A 19,817-nucleotide genomic window follows, 5' to 3' on the forward strand; every position below is an offset into this window, starting at 1 on the left:
AAGTACGTTTGGGCAAAATTTTACGTAATTTTTGTTTTAAGTCCGATAAAAATTTAGCGCTCGCTTCGCTCGCGTATTCAAAAACGATATGCCCTTATTTTTGCATCTGTCAACAAACAAAAAGTTAAGTACGAACAAAAAGTTAAGTACGTTTGGGCTAAATTTTACGTAATATTTGGTTTAAGTCCCATAAAAATTTCGCGCTCGCTTCGCTCGCGTATTCAGAAACTGTATTATGGCCCTTATTTTTGCATTTATCAACAAACAAAACGTTAAGTATGTTTGGGCTAAATTTTAAGTATCTTTTGTTTTAAGTCCGAAAAAAAATTCCCGCTCGCTTCGCTCGCGTATTCAAAAACGATATGCCCTGATTTTTGCATCTGTCAACAAACGAAAAGTTAAGTACGTTTGGCTTAAATTTTACGTAATTTTTGGTTTAAGTCCGATAAAAAATTCCCGCATCTGGAAATTTAAAACCTTCCAGAAATCAAGTAACATAGATATAAAAGAAAAGTCTACTTGAGAACCTCCCCCTTCTGCCGGGGCTGCGGGTTGTTCGAAAGAGTTACCATAAAACATAAAAGGCCTTCGACAAAACACGACGGTTTTTAATCAGTAAGAGTCTGACACTCCCTCACCGCTGCTAACAGCGGGATGGGTCATTTGATGATTTTTAACGTCGATACAAAAAAAAACCTTTTTTTGAAGTCGGTTAAAAATGACAAACGGCCAGTAACACTTGTTAAAAAAAATACACGGGAAGGGGCGGCAAAATCGACAACTGCCCCGGGCGGCAGATACCCACGCTACGCCACTGATTAGGCGTTATAACCCAACTAAGAAATAAAATACAAATAATCGTTACGTTCAAGTACACTGTAATTCAATAGGATTTCAATAGTCAGATACAGACTGACACAATTAAGCGTTAAATTATTATCAAATTTAGAAAGAATATCAATTAAATAAAGTAAGTCTCAAAAGATTATCCGTCGTGCTCTTTCCACCGCCGGCGTACCAGCCGTGTTAGAGCCTAATGGACTGGTACGTGACGATGGAAAGAGGCGACGTTGAATGGCAATGCTAATTCTTTGTCCAAAGAATAAGCCAGCCCTCTGGTCACGCGAAGCGTCGACAAGCCTTTTCGCGATGTCCTTGTAAAGTAACCGCGAACTCGGGCCCCACGGTCCGAGCGTTTCGACCCCAAACGGCTCAAAAGTATAGTTCCCAATAAGGTTACTATACTTGCGTCGCTTGGTGGTCTCTGCAGAAGCCGCAGCCGCACCAGCATGACCTGCCGTGTAGGGAAGATGCGATGGCGCCAGGGTGTCGACGCACGTTGCATCCCACACCAAGGGCCTACCCAACTTCCATGGCAACAACGTCATACCATCAGGCCTCTTTCCATCGTCACGTACCAGTCCATTAGGCTCTAACACGGCTGGTACGCCGGCGGTGGAAAGAGCACGACGGATAATCTTTTGAGACTTACTTTATTTAATTGATATTCTTTCTAAATTTGATAATAATTTAACGCTTAATTGTGTCAGTCTGTATCTGACTATTGAAATCCTATTGAATTACTGTGTACTTGAACGTAACGATTATTTGTATTTTATATCTTAGTTGAGTTATAACGCCTAATTCTAAGAATGGAGGACATTTTGGGAAAGGGACATTATGGGAAATGGGCATTTTGGGAAAGGGACATTTTGGGAAATGGACTTTATGGGAAAGGGACATTATGGGAAGTTGACATTTTGGTACCAGGGGACATTTTGGGAAGTTGACATTCTGAGCCTCAACGAAAAAAAATAACTTGTAGAACTAAGGGTGCGTCTATTCACGGTGCATGTAGTTGTAACAAGTTGAAATGACATGCGCAAGTTATAAGTGACAAGAGCACGCGGGTGGATATTTGCTGTGGGTGTAGAAGCACCCTTATGTAGAATAGAAGATTGATTGGCAATCGAGTAATTGAAATGAGTCTAACTAAATCGTAAATAGTTAGGTCAGTGTGCGTGAGTTGTTCACGTCATCTCTCTTCCGCAATTTGAATATAGATAAGTCCTGTCTCGCCTAATTTTAAATTGACGTATTTTAACGTGGTTATCAAAAATCTGATTTTCCATATTTTCCTTGAAAAATAATAAGCCTACAATGTGTAAGGGGATGCAAGTAACTCTTTTACAATTTACGAGACTCTGAGGTAACAATTAAGAATTTGTTTTTTAAATTGGTGGAAAATGGAAAACAGTACCTACTTGGGTATTATCTGAGCATATTAGGAATGAAGTAGGCTAACTGCAAGTTGTCAATTATTGACAGATGTGCAACATTGCACTTCCTTGAGTTATCGTAAATTACTCATTCAGCTAAGAGATAGCGGAAAACACACACTTGTTACATTAAAAAAGAAAACAATACTTTAACATGCAGAATATTAATGTGGTGAAGTCAAATATGATTTTTAGTCATTTGTGTACTAATCTTTGGTGTCAGTACTAAAACAGTGTTTATTAAATGCATATTTATCGATTAAACGATCCATGACCGTTTTCCTTGATGAGTCAGTTGAGTCAAATCCAGGCACGTACTGCCCATGAAACCATAGTAAGTACCTAAATTATGATAATTCAAACAATTATATTATTAGGTACCTAAGTATTTTTCAAAATATTGCGGGTTTTGTTGAAAATATGCTACGAAATGGAATATTTTGCTAGTCGCACCATTTTCTTGAAAAACTATTTTTGAATCATAATTTTCTGGTATTATTTTTATAATTCCCGTTGAGTGGTATTTCAGTTAGTTCGTAAATCAAACGCTTTTGTTTCCATCCAAATCGTGGAAGGTACCTATTTAACAATACAAAGTCGCGCGCCAAATTGGTCGTGTTCAAATTGAGTGTGACATTAGCCTATTTTATAATGTTATTGTGTTAATGGTTTATATTTTAGATGTCTTAAAAATAAAGTTATGAGGAGGTTCTTCGGGCCCCTACGTGCCTGTGTTTGGACTCATTCCACTTATTTTTTGTGACACATTGCCTATCAAATTGACAAACAATATTATAAACGCGAAAGTTTGTATGTATGGATGTATGGATGTTTGTTACTCTTTCACGCAAAAACTACTGAACGGATTTTAATGAAACTTTACAATAATATAGCTTATACATCAGAATAACACATAGGCTACAATTTGTAAACATATTGTTCGAAATACTAAACCTGCGCAGACGAAGTCGCGGGCACCAGCTAGTATCTTATAAATGTGCTTACCTTATACGGCATGCTTTCAAAGAAAATTGATGTGGCAGATATTTTCTTGGTGGCAGTGAAGAAACCGTGAGTGAGATGTCCGCCATCAGGCAGGTCTAATCCCATGATTCTGCCATGGGGCTCTACAACACCCGTGTACACTGCGAAGTTGGCCGGAGAACCTATAAAAAAGAATATAATATTATAATAACAATACATATATTTAAAAAATATGAACGAGCAAAACTTCCAACTTTCTGAAATATGTTACTCAGTGGATAAAATAAAAAAAAATATACACCAACTTCAGTATAAAACTTTCTCCTAGTCCAAGTCTGGCAAATACTATGCTGACAACCGCGTCACAATCGGTTCAGCCAAACATGTGATAATTTCGCAAAAATATACATATACATACAGTTCAAACTGAGAACCTCCTTTTTTAAGTCCGTTAAAAATAATGGATTTAAGTCCCAACACAAAGTTCATGTTTCATAACTATTATGTAGGTATGTATCTAATGTCAACTATTCTTACGACATTTGATAAGGCAACTGTTTAAGATATCATTAATTAAAATGCATGGAACCTTTTCATTATTCTTTACTGTGAAGCAATGTTAGTAACTGAATGGAAATTTTATATTGGGTCATTATACAATACTCATTAAATATTTTATCGTGATGAACTGATGATGCATACTAAAAATCACGATGTAATAAAATGCTGTTAATAATTTTTATTTAAGATTGCTGATCATTCAGTGCCAGTATGTACATTTTCAAGTTCTGGTTTACAAATAAACCAACTTCAGTTTCAGTTACTGGTAGTGGCTATACATATTTGCTGAGACCGGAAGCTAGCCACAAAATATTAAGGAAAACGCCAGGCTGACTAATCATCATATACCTACTTGATTGATAAGCTGGCTATAATTTTATATTTAAATTATTACATGGAAGCATGGGACTTTATATAAGTAACAATTACAAGTGCTCGCTGACAAAATAAGCAGTGAGTTTGATTCCTGGGTCAGAAAAAGTGGTACCTACTGTATTTCATAGGGAAATTCCTAGCCAAAATTTTGTGTATTCGATTTTGAAACTTCATATTGTTTTAATAAGGTCTAATTTACTAGAGATTTACCTGAATATGGCTGCACGTTGACACCCCATTCATCTCCATTCAGCCTGTAGGCCTCAAGTGACCTCTTTTGTGCCAGGATTTCAATTTCATCAATAAACTCATTGCCTCCATAGTACCTATAAAAATATGATTTCTTAGCAAGATCATCTCAAAGAAAGTAGTTTTGTTTTTTCCAGTAAAAAATCAGAGTAAAAAAATACCATGTGGTATTTATTTTATAAATATTAATTTCTCAAAATTTAGATGTTATAGCACTAATCATACCTTTGGTTGGGCATGCCCTCAGAATATTTGTTGTGGAGACATGTGCTCAGGCACTGAAGTACTGGTATGGAGGTGAAGTTCTCCGAAGCAATCATCTCAAGTCCAGCTCTCTGACGTTCCTTCTCATTTTTGATGATGGCATAAAGCTCAGGGTCTGTGTCCCACAGGTTTCCATTGAGAAGTGAACTACTCATTGTTGAGCTGCTATGTATTTGTCTATTAAAATTGGAATTCTGAAATATTATCACAGCCTTTAAAAAATATTTGGCAGAAGTCTATGACTACTTAGTTTAAAAATAAATTATTTGGCTAATGTTGGTATAAATAAGAGACACTTTAACCTCACTAAACAAGAATATAAACTGAACAGTATCTAAGATCATAGTGTAATATAAAGGAGAAACGCTGACCTTAAACTGATAAGTACGATAATGCAATCAAAAACAAAAGTTGGTTGTTTTCTGTACAACTATTGCATCTACGTACCAAACCACGCGTGTTTCGTAACAGCGCTTCAAATAATATTACAAAACTACTACACGTCAAAAAGTATACTCACGGAATGTTTTGGATAAATAGTAATATATATTTTAAAAGAAAAAAAAATATTTCGAGCTACTGTCTTGATTTGGACCTTAATTTTACACTGAGGTTATTCTCCACTCGGGTCTTGCTTGATTGAAGCACGTTTACAATTTTTTTACGCGCCAATGTAGTTAACAAACAATTTAAACTTATCAATTACAGTACCTTAGAGCGGATATTCCCGTGAACTGCTTGCGCTGGATTCACAATACAGTATGATGAAAATCTGGCAAATTTTTGAGGTAATGTGGAAAAAAACGTATTGACTAGTAGTTTGGACATTATAAATTTATTTTAAAGCCAACTATACCCGCGATTACACTATACAATATGTTTTTATTTGCGCAAACATGACTTAATTTTATCACTTTTGATAACCCATTATGAACTCTGCAGATGTACGTAACTTGACGTTTCTGACACTGACAGATGGCTACATTCACGAATCGGGAGAGTGAACAACACAGAGGTCTCTTTATGATATAATCTGGCGAACAATTTGATGCACGGGTTACAGCTAGACGAGCTACACTGCTCGAGTGCTTTCTTCGGAATTGAAAAACCGAGTGCATGCGATTGTTGCAATAAGCAGTTTGGCATTATAATGTAAATGTTTATCAATCTCATTAAACAAGTTTGTGTGCTTACATCATTAGGTAGTACCTAGTTGGGTGAAGGATATCAATAAGAGCATAAGAATTGTGTTGTCTTTTTTCTTTTTACATATCGAGTAGCAGAGGTAATATTTAATTTAAAAGTAGCCTACCTACCTACTTTTTAGGGTTCTGTACGCAAAGGGATTCATGTAATTAAAACTTCGAAATCCGTCTGTCTGTCTGTCTGTAACGCTGTATCTCATGAATTGCGATACCTACATACTTCACCTTCACTTAATTCCTATACCTAGCTAACATTTAGGTAACACATACTTTATGTTGTTAAGTAATTTTTCGTTTTATTTTGGAGATGCAAGAGGTGTGTTTCTGTAAAATTATTTCTAGACTTCTTAGTAGTCTGACTGCTGTAAGGAGGTACCTAATTTCTTTAAATATTTTGAAGTTAAATCCGCCGTCATTTTCACTTTGCTGAGGTACATCTATGTTACGTAGGTGAGTCTTGTCAGACTGTCACGGTTTATTGCAGGGACCAGATCAACATAAAAAAAACCTTATCATACAATTAAAATTGAGAAATTCAGATCATTAAAAAAAATTGACTCCTGCAACCTCATATCAGATTAATTTCTACGTCATACGTCCAACTAAATTGCGTATTCAAATGTTATTATGTTCAGAATATATACCGATAATACCATTTTGACTCTACGTTTCAACGTGATGTATAGACGAAGGGATCTAATTATATAGGTTCCATTAGGGCTTGCATACACTAGAGGTTGTAAGCAAGAGCATGACATGAAATAAATGTCTACATGTGTGACATGCAGTGTGTTATACTTTCTAAGAAAGAAGGTATGACCGCAAGCGCCTGGCGCCGTCGCGCCGCTAACTTTCATTTGCACTTGCTCTTCAAAATACAAAAGGGGCATACCTACTGGTGTATGTACCTACTATTCGTATCGAAATAGCCAATTACTACGTCGACAGAAAGATAAAACACACGAGTAGGTACCTACCTAATAAAAAATCACATGTGTGTATTATAGCGCGTAGTGCGCCCGGGACTGGCATCTTGGATTTATTTAAATAAAATTCCTCAAGAACTTTTAATCTTATATTTATTTGGTCTTGTGTGAATGGTGGCAGAATTGACATATCAAATGTAAAAAACCTATTCCATTTTAAAAAAAACGAATATCATTTAAATTATCATCAAAACACATTAGTTATAGGAGGCCTTTAATTTGTAGGTACACTGAACATTTTTCGTCTAAGGTAGGTCGGTTCCAGAATCACTCGAAAATGTAGTCATGTAGTACTAACCTAGTTCCAGTTTGCTTTGTTTCCAGTATAGGTAGGTCGTCCTGTTATGATACACTACACATGTACGTTATTGATGTTTTATTACTCCGCTATTGTACCTACCGGTCTACTGTTTCGTAGTTTGCGCTTTGTAGGAAAAGTTTACCAAACATTGACGGCAGCCAGAAATTGACAGCGCCGTTCGCCACAAACGTTGACACAATTTCAATATTCGGGCTGTCAGTCACAGAAATGCAGAAAGGATAATTAATTTGCTTGATAAGTTGACAGTTGGTTGTTATTAATTATGTAGGAAGGGTGTTTGGAAGCTGCCAATGACTGAACCTATCACGAAGAGTAACGAAGGTGCCTACTTGTGTAGATATAAAGTTATTGAGAAGGGTTCGTTGACAAAGGTAAGGTAATTAACATGCACACACAAGTTTCGTTAGAAGTTTAGACCTAACCATGAGTGCCATTATTGAGACGGTACAACGTAATTGAGTCACAACGAGCACCAAGATTTGAGTTAAATATCAAAATCAAATTAGGTTTGATTTACGACAGTTCTGAATAATGAAATTGTAATTCTGTAGTTTAATTCGGAAATGCTTTCGAAATGCCTAAGTAAACGATGCTTATATTATGTTCCGAGGTTTGAATGTCGTTAAGGTACCTAATTCCGTAACAAACCATTTCCTGTTCCCAACGTGTGAGAGGAATTTAAATCTAGGTTGCTATGTTTCTTCTTTTTATTTGAAATGGTTTCCATCAATGGTTTCCATTTACAATAAACATTATATTTGATATTGCTGTGAAGAGTGTGTGCTCTTGCATTCCAACATAATTTGCCGTACACTTAAAATTACCGTCGGTAGTTAAATTGTGTTATCTGCGGTATTACACACCCGGTCGAAGACCAGGTTCATGTTTGTATATTTCGCTACTCCCTGAAAAGTCTCAGAGATGTTGATGGCGATAGTCCACTTGGCAATCAAGACGGAATAGCGAATGACCTGTTACCGCACTTTGTTCTAAAATTATATTTGCATAAGAAAACCTGCAGCAGTTGAGTAGGGTCAACCAACCTACAATCTATAGGCGCCTTTGTGTGCCGCGAGCTTTTAACTATCTAGGTGATGGTCCACGCCGTTTATATTTTTACAAGTTTCAGAAAAACACGACAGACCATTAGTTTTATTCCCAAATCTGAGTAATTCCAGGACTCTGGCATATATAAGACGTGTGGCATCCTTCGCCCATAGAAAGTCAACGTGATTACATTTTGCCAAAGGGACGTGATACAAATCTACAACATTTGGTAACTTCTTGTTCAAAATTTTGACGTCTTTGACATCAGAAAACCAATCATTTTCACCGTAGAACAAGGCAACAGGCGTTCTGATTTTGTCTACTGCGTATGAAGGGGGCTTGCGAGTCCCATATAGTTGTAGATTCTTGTCCTCGCCATGATCGAATTTCTGGAATTTTCCTGACATCATATTTTGTAAATAATGTGTAATTTGATTTATAGAAGCACCAGAAGGCATGTGTCCGAAAATCACTGGCAAATTCCTTTGGTTAATTTGTTCATAGTCAAATCCACCGAGGATGAATAAAATTGTGCTGCAAACTATACCATTCCCTATATTACACAGCGGGGTATTTTTATAAAGGTAATTGATTGGCTTCGGCAGGATTTCGTACATTTGCAACATTTTGATAATTATCGTTGCGTAATAACTCAATGGAGCTGCCATTCTTGCAAACGGGCTCTTCATGTGCGACGACCAGGCTACTGGTGCTAGTGCGATCATAGTCGAAACTTTATCATTATATTCTGGTCTCTCAGATCCCATAACAAAGAAATTTGTGGTGCCCTGGGAATACCCCACGTATGCCAATGTTTCCGTCTTTGCAGTTGAAAGTACATAGTCGATCATGGTGGGTAAGTCATAGCGACCAATCTCATCCCAGCTGAAATTCCAAAATTCGGGCGTATCTGGTGATATTTTGGCATGTTGTCTAGAGTGTTTATTACCTCGAGCATTTCCCAACCAAACGTCGTATCCGGCCATTGCTAGTAGATATGGCAAGCTGTTATGAGGTCCGTTGGTCACCCAGTCATCAGAACTAAGTAACATACCATGCATAAGAAAAACCGCAGGACCGCTTCTCGGGATCCTAAACATTGTAAGAATGTAATCGTCGTCTGTTTTCGCGTGATGTTGTTCCACTGGATAGCCATATTTTACAATCAAATCGGTAATATTTAAATGGACATCTTCATTGTCAGGTGCTTTTTCACTAGATAAAATATCAATCACTGCCGCAAATTCGTTTATTAATGCCACTGGGTTAATTTTTATTTCATGAAATACTATTTCGTAGCAAATGCAATGAATGAAGTTCAAAACGGTTAGTAAAATAATGGAATTCCGATAACGTTTTTTCATTGTGCTAAAGTGAATTGCACTACCTATAGGTATAATAAATGGCATACGGAATAGTGTTTTTTTAAATCTCGTAAGCAGATAATGTCAACCTTTGGTATATTACTTATTATTCCTAAAGATTTAGAGATAAATAATTTTGTCATACTGTAATTAAAAGAAATCAAATTAAATCGGTTACATTATTTTAAAAAAATGTTTATCTTCTCCCCAAATTAAGCATTGGGCACCAATAGCACCAACATTCACAGAATACATTAGGATCGGTTTTTTTTCGGTAAAGGTATGAGGAGATTTCGAATGGTATCTATCAGTGGATATATCCCTTTTCAAATCAATCGATTGATTTTATTTAGATAGATATAACTTCCTACAATACAGTAGGTACTAATAATTAGGTACAATTTAAGTTTTGAGTACGTTCAGCGTCTCTGCACTTCAGCAAAACAAATTACAACATGTGGGTAAAGTATGTATAATTTCCTTACTTATCGTACCAATTACCAAAGAAAACGATTGTAAGATATAACTGCAGGTATATAAAATATTGAAGAAACTGATGTTTTTGCTCTAATTTTCTTTTACCTTGTAAATTTTATCTAATAATTCAATGAAGAAATTAAAAAACTTCATTGCATACTCTGTTGTGTGCCGTTCTTTGTAATAAATATTTATATGTATAGTAAGTATAATATGTGTACCTATATTTAATTTTATTTCAATTATTCCTGTGAATTAATAATCCAACAGGAGTTGAGCGTAAAGAACCATTTAGAATGGGGATCCCTTAATTATAAAGTAGGTAAACGAGGTAAACAAAGGTAATTTCATACAACTCCATACCTGTAGATAAGTACGTAATATTATGGCCGATTGAGAGAAGGATCAAAGCGTTTTTCTGTAATTAACCCTGAACGGGTCGACTGATTTTACGGCGGGGTTTCAATCAGTAATGTTTGAAAAGTCTTGCTACATAAATGGGTTGAGTACAACGAGTCAATGACATACTTATTCTTGGAAGTTTTAAAATCGAACTGGTTGCGAAGTTTGCAGTGAGAATGGTGTTAGTTCGGTCTCATTTCGAGACGGTAAGCGAAGATGCGGCCAAAGGTGGAACATATTCACCTATCTAGGCGGAAAGTTTGCTCGCTTTTGACTTCAAAGTATCTAGATTCACTGAAAAGTAGGTCGGAAGGCAGAGATTCTGTTTTAAATCTATTTGAGTAAGTAAATGAAATAAGTAGTGCTGGAAGCGATCGTCTACCTAGGAACTCGGCATCTAGCACTAAGTGTATATATTTAGATATGTTTAAAATTGGGTAATATAAATAGGATAAGTGAATGTCGGGCTCACCCACCGCGGGCCGTGCCAAAATATTACATTGGACTAGTAGATCCAGTTTCAAATTTCGAGGATGGGTAGATAACATCAAATATGAAAGCTAGTTGAAGCTGAAGGTTTTTTTTATTTATAACACGGTTGTGTAATGCATAAAAACATTTCGTGGGTCAGAGTTTGAAAACTGACATCCAGATAAACTATAATAAAAACGAGTTAAGTTTGGTTGTGAACAAGATTTCGTGTCCGTGAGTTGACCTCAAAGATATCAAATATAGATAAATAAATAGCAAGCAACAACTTACCTATAGGGTATTCATAATTCAAGATAACAATTAAACTTAGGAATTTGTGTTTCTGACTTTATCAACCATTATTGTGAAGATTAACAATAGTGTTTGACTAATATCTGGGAATGTTAATTCATGAATGATAGATGGTTCTCCAAATCCTTCGTAATTCTTTCAAAAGGATAAAGGCCAGAAGGGAAGGATACTTTTTGATGCTTTTCAGTGGAAAGAGGATGAAAAGTGGTATGGAAGCATTGACACTTATAGAGGTAAGAGCGTATTTTTAGGCAGTTTAAGTTAAGTTTACTTTTACTAACTGTACTGTACTGGGTGAGGGTAGACGAATGTGCCATGAGCATGTGAATACTGATTGCTCTCTACAAATTCATTATCTATTATAATTTAATTACATTGGATTTGCTTTTTTGTTTCTTTAATTAAACAATGTTCTTAAACACATTATACCAAGCGGACGAAATCGCGGGCATGGCTTGTAGTTAGGTTACCGTAATTATAACTTATCAATCGATAAACATATTTTGAAACGGTCACTCATGGTTAAAACAAACACCATTAAGCTAACTGTTGTTTTTAGACACATTCGCGATGAAACAAGAAAAGACTGGATTTTATCTGGAATCAAAAACACGAACACGTCATCTGCTAAATATGGCTGTATTAAGATATATGTATTTAGCAAAAAGATTGCATCAAGAGTCGGAGCGTTTTATTTTTCTTTCTAGCTACATAACAGTTAGGTGATCAAAAGAAGATAAGAGATTGAAACTAGATAGCCTGCCGTGTAACTGTATACCTTACGCGCTACTGGACACCGCTCAATTAACTTGAGTGCCCTGTCACACTTGATCCCTGGTCGTAAAAATAATGAGATTATAGATGGGGACCTCTATGCTACTATGCTATGTATGCGCTATGAACGGAGGTCGGGATAGCGCGTGACTCAGACGCACGGGATAGGTAGTGCTGGCCATGCTCGTCCCTTGATTGGTTGGAAACCAACACCCAAGAACTATCTTACCGTGTTGGCTTTCCTTGGTTTTAATTTATGGGCCCTTATATCACCATCAGTACCTATCTTATCAGTATCAAAATTAAGAAGAATAATATTTTTTTTTATAATCATTTTACGCGTTTTTATTTTAGCAAGTGTTAAGTGATCTGCATTCAGAGTAGGTACCTAACTACCCATACGTATGTAATTTATTCAAATGTTCACGATAGCGACGTGGGAAGATAGAAACAGCTTTATGGTGCATAGCAGATAAAAGCAGGCTATTTATGGGGGCCGCCAATAAAATAAAAGCCGGCGGCAAGTCGTAACGACACTTCGACATACGATGCCATTTGTTTTTTTTATTATTCAGTGAGTTTATGCTACTTAACTGTTCACGTAGCGGATACTCGGCTACGAGTACGAGTGCAATTCTTATGTATCTATGGCTTAGCGATTGATTTTATAATGCATCGTAGTTCAAAAGTTTCAAGCACACATGAACGGTAGGACACATCTGTTGTTAGGTAGCTGCAAGCTCGCTGTCACCCAATCGTTGGCTGTTTATAATGTCGTTATAAAATGTTGTACATGAGATAGGATTTAGGGTCAACAAAGGACAAGTCAATCGTTCATCCGTGTTCCCACAAAGATAGCTCACAGCTCACATAAGCTATGTAGGTAAAAGGCTAACCAACCGTTGTGTCTAAAAATGATTTATGTATTGTGAAAAAAACTGTTAGCCTATGTAACTAGGTAAATTATGAAACAGGACGTGTCACATCGAGGACGTGATACGTACAAAATAATATCTGCTTATTTTTTATTCATTCGGTCAATGAACGTTACATAGGTTCATAATTTACAAATAATAGTGGTAACTGTTAGTTTTGTATATTATGTAAATTATTGAATCTATATCTATATCTTTAAAAAATGCTAATAAGTACCGACCTACCGTTCTAGTGGACTTTGTGTCATAGTTGTATGTTGTTACTAAAATACTAGTGAAGCCTTTCGGCTTCACCCTACACCACCTTTTCCTGGTTTTAAATGACCCCCATACACAATAATTTTATAATATAAGATTAGAAAAAATTGGTATGTCACATACGTTTTATTCAACTTGCCCAACCAAAGAAAATATAGAACCTATCATTGAAATCAGTTAAATGCACTTAGACCTTTTTGAAGACCACGGACTAGCAAGCGCAGCGTAGGACGTCCACCAACAAGGTGGACAGAAGACCTTATAAAGGTCGCCGGAAGACGCTGGATGCAGGTCGCCTCCAACAGGTACCTATCTGTGGAGATCTAAGGGGGAGGCCTATGTTCAGCAGTAGACGTCCTATGGCTGAGATTTTTGCTTTTGTATAAAATAAATTGGTTTAGGTTAGACATGAACGCTTTTATATTATTCCATTCATAAATTATAATATACTTATATTTATTTACATAAATTTTGACTCCATAACTGTATTATATGGTAAATAAAATCTAAAATTAGCATTTTATGGGATTAAGAATAATTTACTGCCGAAACACAGTCTATGTTGTTAGCTACAAAATTATCATTTGCCTTGACTCTGTTGCTAGATATGGAGCTTAATAAAAAGTTTGTGGATATTCCTATTATATAGAATTTCATTTTAGAAATTTTATGTCAGAAACAGTGTTCAATATGTACAAAGTAGTGTTGTGTATTACAATAAGTGTTATTTGTTTGCAATGCTGGTCACGCAGCTCCGAAATACGTGATCGTGAATTATTGGACATTCAGGAATTTCAGAATTACCTCAAACTCAGCCAGGAATCCGACCTGTTCGCCAGTACGAGGGTCACAGGTGATATAAAATTGTTCAATGCTGGGCTTTATAATGAAGACGTTCATTTAAACGTGTCTCAACTTATTCACAAATATGGACACTCCGTGGAGGAACACGAAGTCACAACTGAAGATGGGTATATTCTGACCATGATTAGAATTCGTAGTGAAGGCCCAGCGGTATTTCTAATGCACGGCTTGTTAGCCAGCGCCGACGACTGGGTGACCGCGGGCCCGCAGACTGGGATCGCCTATCTACTCGCTAATGAAGGGTATGATGTATGGATGGGCAACGCTCGAGGCACCAAACATTCGAAGAAACATGCGACCCTTTCGATCCCCACGTACCAATTCTGGAACTTCAGTTGGGACGAGATTGGGCGTTACGACTTGCCGGCTATGATTGACTATGTTTTAGATAAGAAGAATGAAACAGAGTTAGTTTACATAGGCCACTCTCAGGGCAGTACAGCTTTCTTCGTCATGACTTCTGAAGTACCTGAATACAACGATAAAATATCTTTAATGGTAGCGTTATCTGCTCCAACAGCAATACCTAATATGAAAAGTCCTTTTCTAAACTTTTTAAAAATCGTGACACTTTCTCACCCTGAGCTGTTATTTGCACTTGCGAAAGAATTGGGGTTCTACGAATTTGTGCCAACTTCTACCTTGGTGCAGAACTTTATACCCGTCTGCGGAAGAGAAGACCTTGCTCAACTAGTTTGTAGCAACCTCTTGTTTTTGGTATGTGGCTTTGACGCTGATCAGCTGAACGTTACCAATTTGCCAGTGATTTTTTCTCACGCGCCATCTGGAGCAGCCACAAAACAATTGGAACATTATTCGCAAACTATAATTTCGGGTATATTCCGAAGGTTTGACTACGGAGATACCCAAAACATACAAGTATATGGTTCTAAGCTGCCTCCCGAGTATCCGCTAGAGAAGGTGACTGCGCCTGTCGTTATATTTCATGGTGAAAACGACTGGTTAGTGTCGTTCGATGATGCAGACGCATTGCGTAGGCGACTGATAAATGTAGTGGATGTGTATACAGTGCCTTATCGACATTTCAATCATATCGATTATTTGTTTGCTAAGGATTTAAAACAGTTGGTGTTCACAAAATTGTCGTCAGTGATTAAACAATACAATAATAAACAATAGTGTCATATTTAAAAGTTAAAAACTGAAAGTATGTATTTGTGCTTCAAAACTTAGATTTGTAGGAAAATGTTAAGAAAGTAATTGGATCTCTTTAAGAAAAAGGAAATGTATGTGCACATTACAATTATGTTTTTTTTTTTAATCAGAATCTGTCTGTATAAAGGAATTCAATTCGTTGAAAATCGTTTTATTTTCCCCTGGCAGCTTGCGGCGTAGGCGGAGTAAAATGTTGCGTCGAGAAACACAATAATATATGACAAGTTGAACAGCAATTTATTAAAGAAGAAATAATGTAATTTATCCTTTAATAAAGTGCTGTAATGTAACAATAAAAATTCAGTAAGTAGCTATAGCTCTGTAGGTAAGACTATAACAAATGCATTTTCTATTTTGTCCTTTTATTAGACGTTGAGAGTGCACATGCAGAGCTTAACGACCCGACTAGTATAAAGGGGCACTTAAAGAAGTTACTATTTATCCAGCGACTTACGATTATCAATAGAGCTCCATTAAAATAGGTCTAAATATGTAAAGACATACCTACTTGTTTTGATTCTAATACATAACTATTAAAGAACATTTGGCAATTGTATCAGAAATCTCGTCATAACATCCGAAGCTTGACGGATTTCTAATAAGAAAGCCATTTAGAATTCATTGTTCTGTCGTAGAAGTTTAGGCACGAAGATCTTGATACGTATAGTTGGCGCCGCCGTTCTTACAACCGCATACAAAAACTGAATTTACTCAAGGCCACATCTATGTTTTATATCAAGTAGAAAAAGACGAAGATGGATTACATGCCGAGATTCACTTGCCGAAGATACGTCTGCAATTTATCACTGTCCCTATGATGGTACCGGGACGTCTCTGTCTGATCTGCTTCCATTAGAAACGAATATATACTAATGTTGGTATCTTCTCTAAAAAATAAATTTTGTCACTCCTTACATGTTTCGTACATAATCTTTATCTGAAGAATATCTTGTCTTAGCCAAAAGTTTATGAATTCCTAGGTATATTATGAGCAATACTAAGTTGTTAAAAACGTTTTGAATTTGTATACCTAACTGTAAAGAAATAAATTCCTTTGAGGTATAGGTAAGTATTATTACCATGAGTGATAGGATCACGCCTCATATCAACGTTAACTCAGATAAAAGAAATAACATATGTATTTGTCCATCGATTCTAATGTGATGGGGTCATTGACTTTTTCTTAGTTGATATCTTAATTTGCATTATTATGAATCACATCACATCATATTATAAGTATAAATAACCGTGTTTTAAATAAAAAAGGAGTTGATCAGTCACGTTAGGAATAATTAATGTAGGTACTTCAAATTAATGTAGTGTGTAATCGGTTAAGCTAGTGGAGTCATTTAAAATGTAGTTATTGCAGTGATTTGGAAAAATAAACCCTAAAATAAGTAGTCATTGAGTTGATATGATATGATGAAAGTTAATAAATATCTTCGCCATAGATTAGAATGCAAGTGGGTGCTCTAAGGGCTCTTCACTTATAACTGCTTAGCTTAAGCATTTGTAAATATTAACACACTTATACATAGTCTGATTACTTTACAAACTTCACAAACTATTTACACAAAAGCGTTCGGATTTTATCTACGGAAATTGAATCGATGTAATTTCCGTTCAGATCATTTCTGTTAATATCAAAGGTAGATATGCCTCTTGGTATGAGATCAACAACAGCTGACATAATATGCATTTATGGTGTTTTAAGTAAGGATCTACATACATATTTGAAAAAAGAATAATTTTATTAAAAGATCGTATGGAGGAAAGTCTTCTGCGAACCTCATATAGCTGTTAATGATAATAGGAAAATGAGTAATTAATAGATACCGAATTTGTCATTTTATAACACAGCCAAAAATATGTATATGAAGATGAAAACTATCACTGAACAAATAAACTCTCAATATACTGTTTGTACCCACCTACTGTTAATAATAAACTTTACAAGAGTAGATCCATAAACAGAATTCCAAGTTTGCAGTTTTCTCATAAAATAATTTCCGATGATTTTTCCGTCCATTAAATCCTTAGGGAAACCGCTTGGAGAAATTGACGGCGCGGCAAATAAATATTCCTGAAAACATGCGCCATTGGGGATTTATCAGGTAGAAATAACTAACGTTAACAAATAAATCAAAATGATATTGCTTGAGTGGGAAACTAGAACGAAATGCTAAATGTAAATTTTCAAAATCATGGGTATTGTATGTGGAATCTACCCAATCGAAAGTACCTAATCTTATTCATCTAGAGAGGATACAAACTGATTTCAAATGATAGTGTCTGATTATAATTTCACAGACGCCTTTAAGAGTAAGAAAATAAAATACAAAAGCCACCACAAAGAATAACTGACCTCCCTGCATTTCCAATTTCTGCAAAACTACAATACAAGACTATTCTTTGGATTTGTACTAGCATTCACCGGTACGAGGGCATGAACTGTATACGTGTGAACATCTCAAGCTGACCTCGTTCCGGAGTGAGTTAGTGTTGCCTTTCATTGACTTCCTTTTCGACTTTACTACAATATCAGCTTAAGGACAGGGAAAACTCACCTTTGACTATTTACGAAAGCCTTAGAAGATTACTGGTATATTATGTATTAAATGTTTTGGTTTTACTTAACAACATCTTTTTTGTTTTTTTTTTTTTTTAAACTATTTGTAGCATATGAGAAACCAAAATCTCTACATGCTCAATATCATAGTCCGGTTGAAGAGATTACGTAGAAGCAAATGATGAAAGTACCAATATCTGAATGCAACGATTTTTTTATTTTCAGGGGAGGCGAGCGGATGGCATAGGTAAACAAACAGATTTTTGTGTAATGTGAATTTGTTCATCCATACCTTCATTTAACGCTTCGTGAAGCTAAAACCTTTGGTTGGACTTGTCACTGCATTCGTATTTTCGTCGCGGTATATTTATGTAACATTAATTAAAAAGGAGAACGTAATATTGATAAAAGCCTGGAACCTTTGATAAATTCTAGAAATGGTAGAGGTACGTAAGTGGAAACGAACGAACGTAAACCTTGTAATTGAATATCTAAAAGCTAAAAACGTACGACTTTATTTGACATAAGTAGTAAGTAATTTTAATATTTGCAAAGCATATTTTAGTCATGAAATAACGTCTAAGTTTTTGTGAGCAAAATCGATAGTTAGGCTAAGAATATTTTAAAACCAATATTTCCTCTCATATTGGTTCGGTTAATTCATGCGGAAAGTTGAAACTATAAATACCTTTGGATAATTCGGAGTCAATTTTAAAATAGTTTCGAGTTCTTTCATGTACGCAATACATATACCTTACCTATAGGTTCTTTGATGCACTCTATATACCTTTAGTTTCATTTCGCGAATTAATTTCAGTGGCCATTCTCATACACATTTATTTCATGAACTGTTAGTTCAGTTTAGTGAGATCAAACCAACACAGGTTGCAAAGAATAATAGGTAATCGGGGGTTTAATTAATGGATCTGAATAAAATCGCTTATAATGTAATTGTCATTACAAAATAAGCTAAAAGTAATTTCACCAAAAGAGTTCAAACTTTTCACGGCATTTTCAAAGACAATTACAGCGAAATATCGTGATATTGTGCGCTGCATGCAACTGAAAATCTTTTATTAGCGGCTTTCCGTTCAAAGACTTAAGATTTCTGTCTGCGGTCGCAGCATTTCAAAGAGAAAAGATCAAATTGTCTTTTCATATTGTCTCTTCAGTTTTATAAATCCCTTTGAGGGTTTTCCAACCGAAAATGAAGAATCAAACGAGCTTGTAGATTATAATACATAGTAGATTAGCATGAGACAGCTTGTCAGCCAATACGTAGGGAGTAAGTAAGTGTGATTTCATTCCACAAGTTCCTAAATCAGGGTTGTATGCTCACAGTGACACCATATTAACCGATAATTGATATCATGATTTTTCACCAGCATTTAGACCGATAATAATCACAGTATGTTGAATTAGTAGTTTCGCAATCGCATAACATAGCTCTATAATATTCTGGGTTTTGTTAAGCCTATGACAATACAATTCCCAGGTTGAATTGTCCTCATCTCAAACAGGAGTCCATTGTAAAAGATAACAATGAATTGGCTCTCGCTCACTGCGCTGCGTATTCATGCCTATGCGAGATTGTAAGTTATAATACCTACTGTATCAAGTATGAATGAATTCGTTATGATACTGGATTTGTTAATGTTGAAGGTTTTTGTTCGGTTGAAGTTATTGATTGACATTTTTCCCCTAACAAACTAATGCTTGACAGTAACGTTGCTTTACCGCAACTGTACAATCATAAATTTCATGACAAAAATAGAGTCCTGGAACCTTTTCTGTGGACCTGTGTGATTATTTTCACCTTCAACGGTCAGCAAAGGTACTAAATCTCGAATTTCACCAATACATCACGACATCTACGAGAGAATAGATAGCCTGGATCCCAAGCGCTTTCGTTTAATAGATTTCGGGAATGCGACTGGGACAGT

At 35.9% G+C, this 19,817-nt stretch overlaps 3 protein-coding genes across 9 annotated transcripts in view; 1 reads left to right on the forward strand and 2 right to left on the reverse strand.

The window, feature by feature from the left end:
* LOC110376519 (serine hydroxymethyltransferase) overlaps positions 1 to 19,817 on the reverse strand; it is a 136,137-nt gene that overhangs the window by 3,302 nt on the left and 113,018 nt on the right. Inside the window, exons 1-4 of one of the 7 annotated variants that reach the window (XM_021335018.3) lie at positions 5,424 to 5,791; positions 4,674 to 4,906; positions 4,410 to 4,525; positions 3,285 to 3,445 (exon numbers count right to left, since the gene is read on the reverse strand). In XM_021335018.3, coding sequence (XP_021190693.3) covers positions 3,285 to 3,445; positions 4,410 to 4,525; positions 4,674 to 4,906; positions 5,424 to 5,540 — 627 coding nt within the window. In that variant the 5' untranslated portion in view covers positions 5,541 to 5,791. The other 6 variants (XM_064038073.1, XM_021335026.3, XM_049843919.2 and 3 more) reach the window with 6 other exon arrangements.
* LOC110376843 (lipase 3) lies at positions 7,816 to 10,178 on the reverse strand. Its single transcript, XM_049843683.2, has one exon. The coding sequence runs from the start codon at positions 9,679 to 9,681 to the stop codon at positions 8,305 to 8,307; it is 1,377 nt and encodes a 458-aa protein (XP_049699640.2). The 5' UTR covers positions 9,682 to 10,178; the 3' UTR covers positions 7,816 to 8,304.
* Positions 13,826 to 15,445, forward strand: LOC135117811 (lipase 3-like). Its single transcript, XM_064037980.1, has one exon. The coding sequence runs from the start codon at positions 13,935 to 13,937 to the stop codon at positions 15,267 to 15,269; it is 1,335 nt and encodes a 444-aa protein (XP_063894050.1). The 5' UTR covers positions 13,826 to 13,934; the 3' UTR covers positions 15,270 to 15,445.

This window comes from Helicoverpa armigera, chromosome 2 (genome assembly GCF_030705265.1).
Source record: "Helicoverpa armigera isolate CAAS_96S chromosome 2, ASM3070526v1, whole genome shotgun sequence".
NCBI classification, from domain to species: Eukaryota; Metazoa; Arthropoda; class Insecta; order Lepidoptera; family Noctuidae; genus Helicoverpa; species Helicoverpa armigera.

Bases quoted from the DNA above. Each gene is read 5' to 3' on its own strand.
- LOC110376843 (XM_049843683.2), bottom strand. From the start codon at position 9,681: ATGCCATTTATTATACCTATAGGTAGTGCAATTCACTTTAGCACAATG.
- LOC135117811 (XM_064037980.1), top strand. From the start codon at position 13,935: ATGTCAGAAACAGTGTTCAATATGTACAAAGTAGTGTTGTGTATTACA.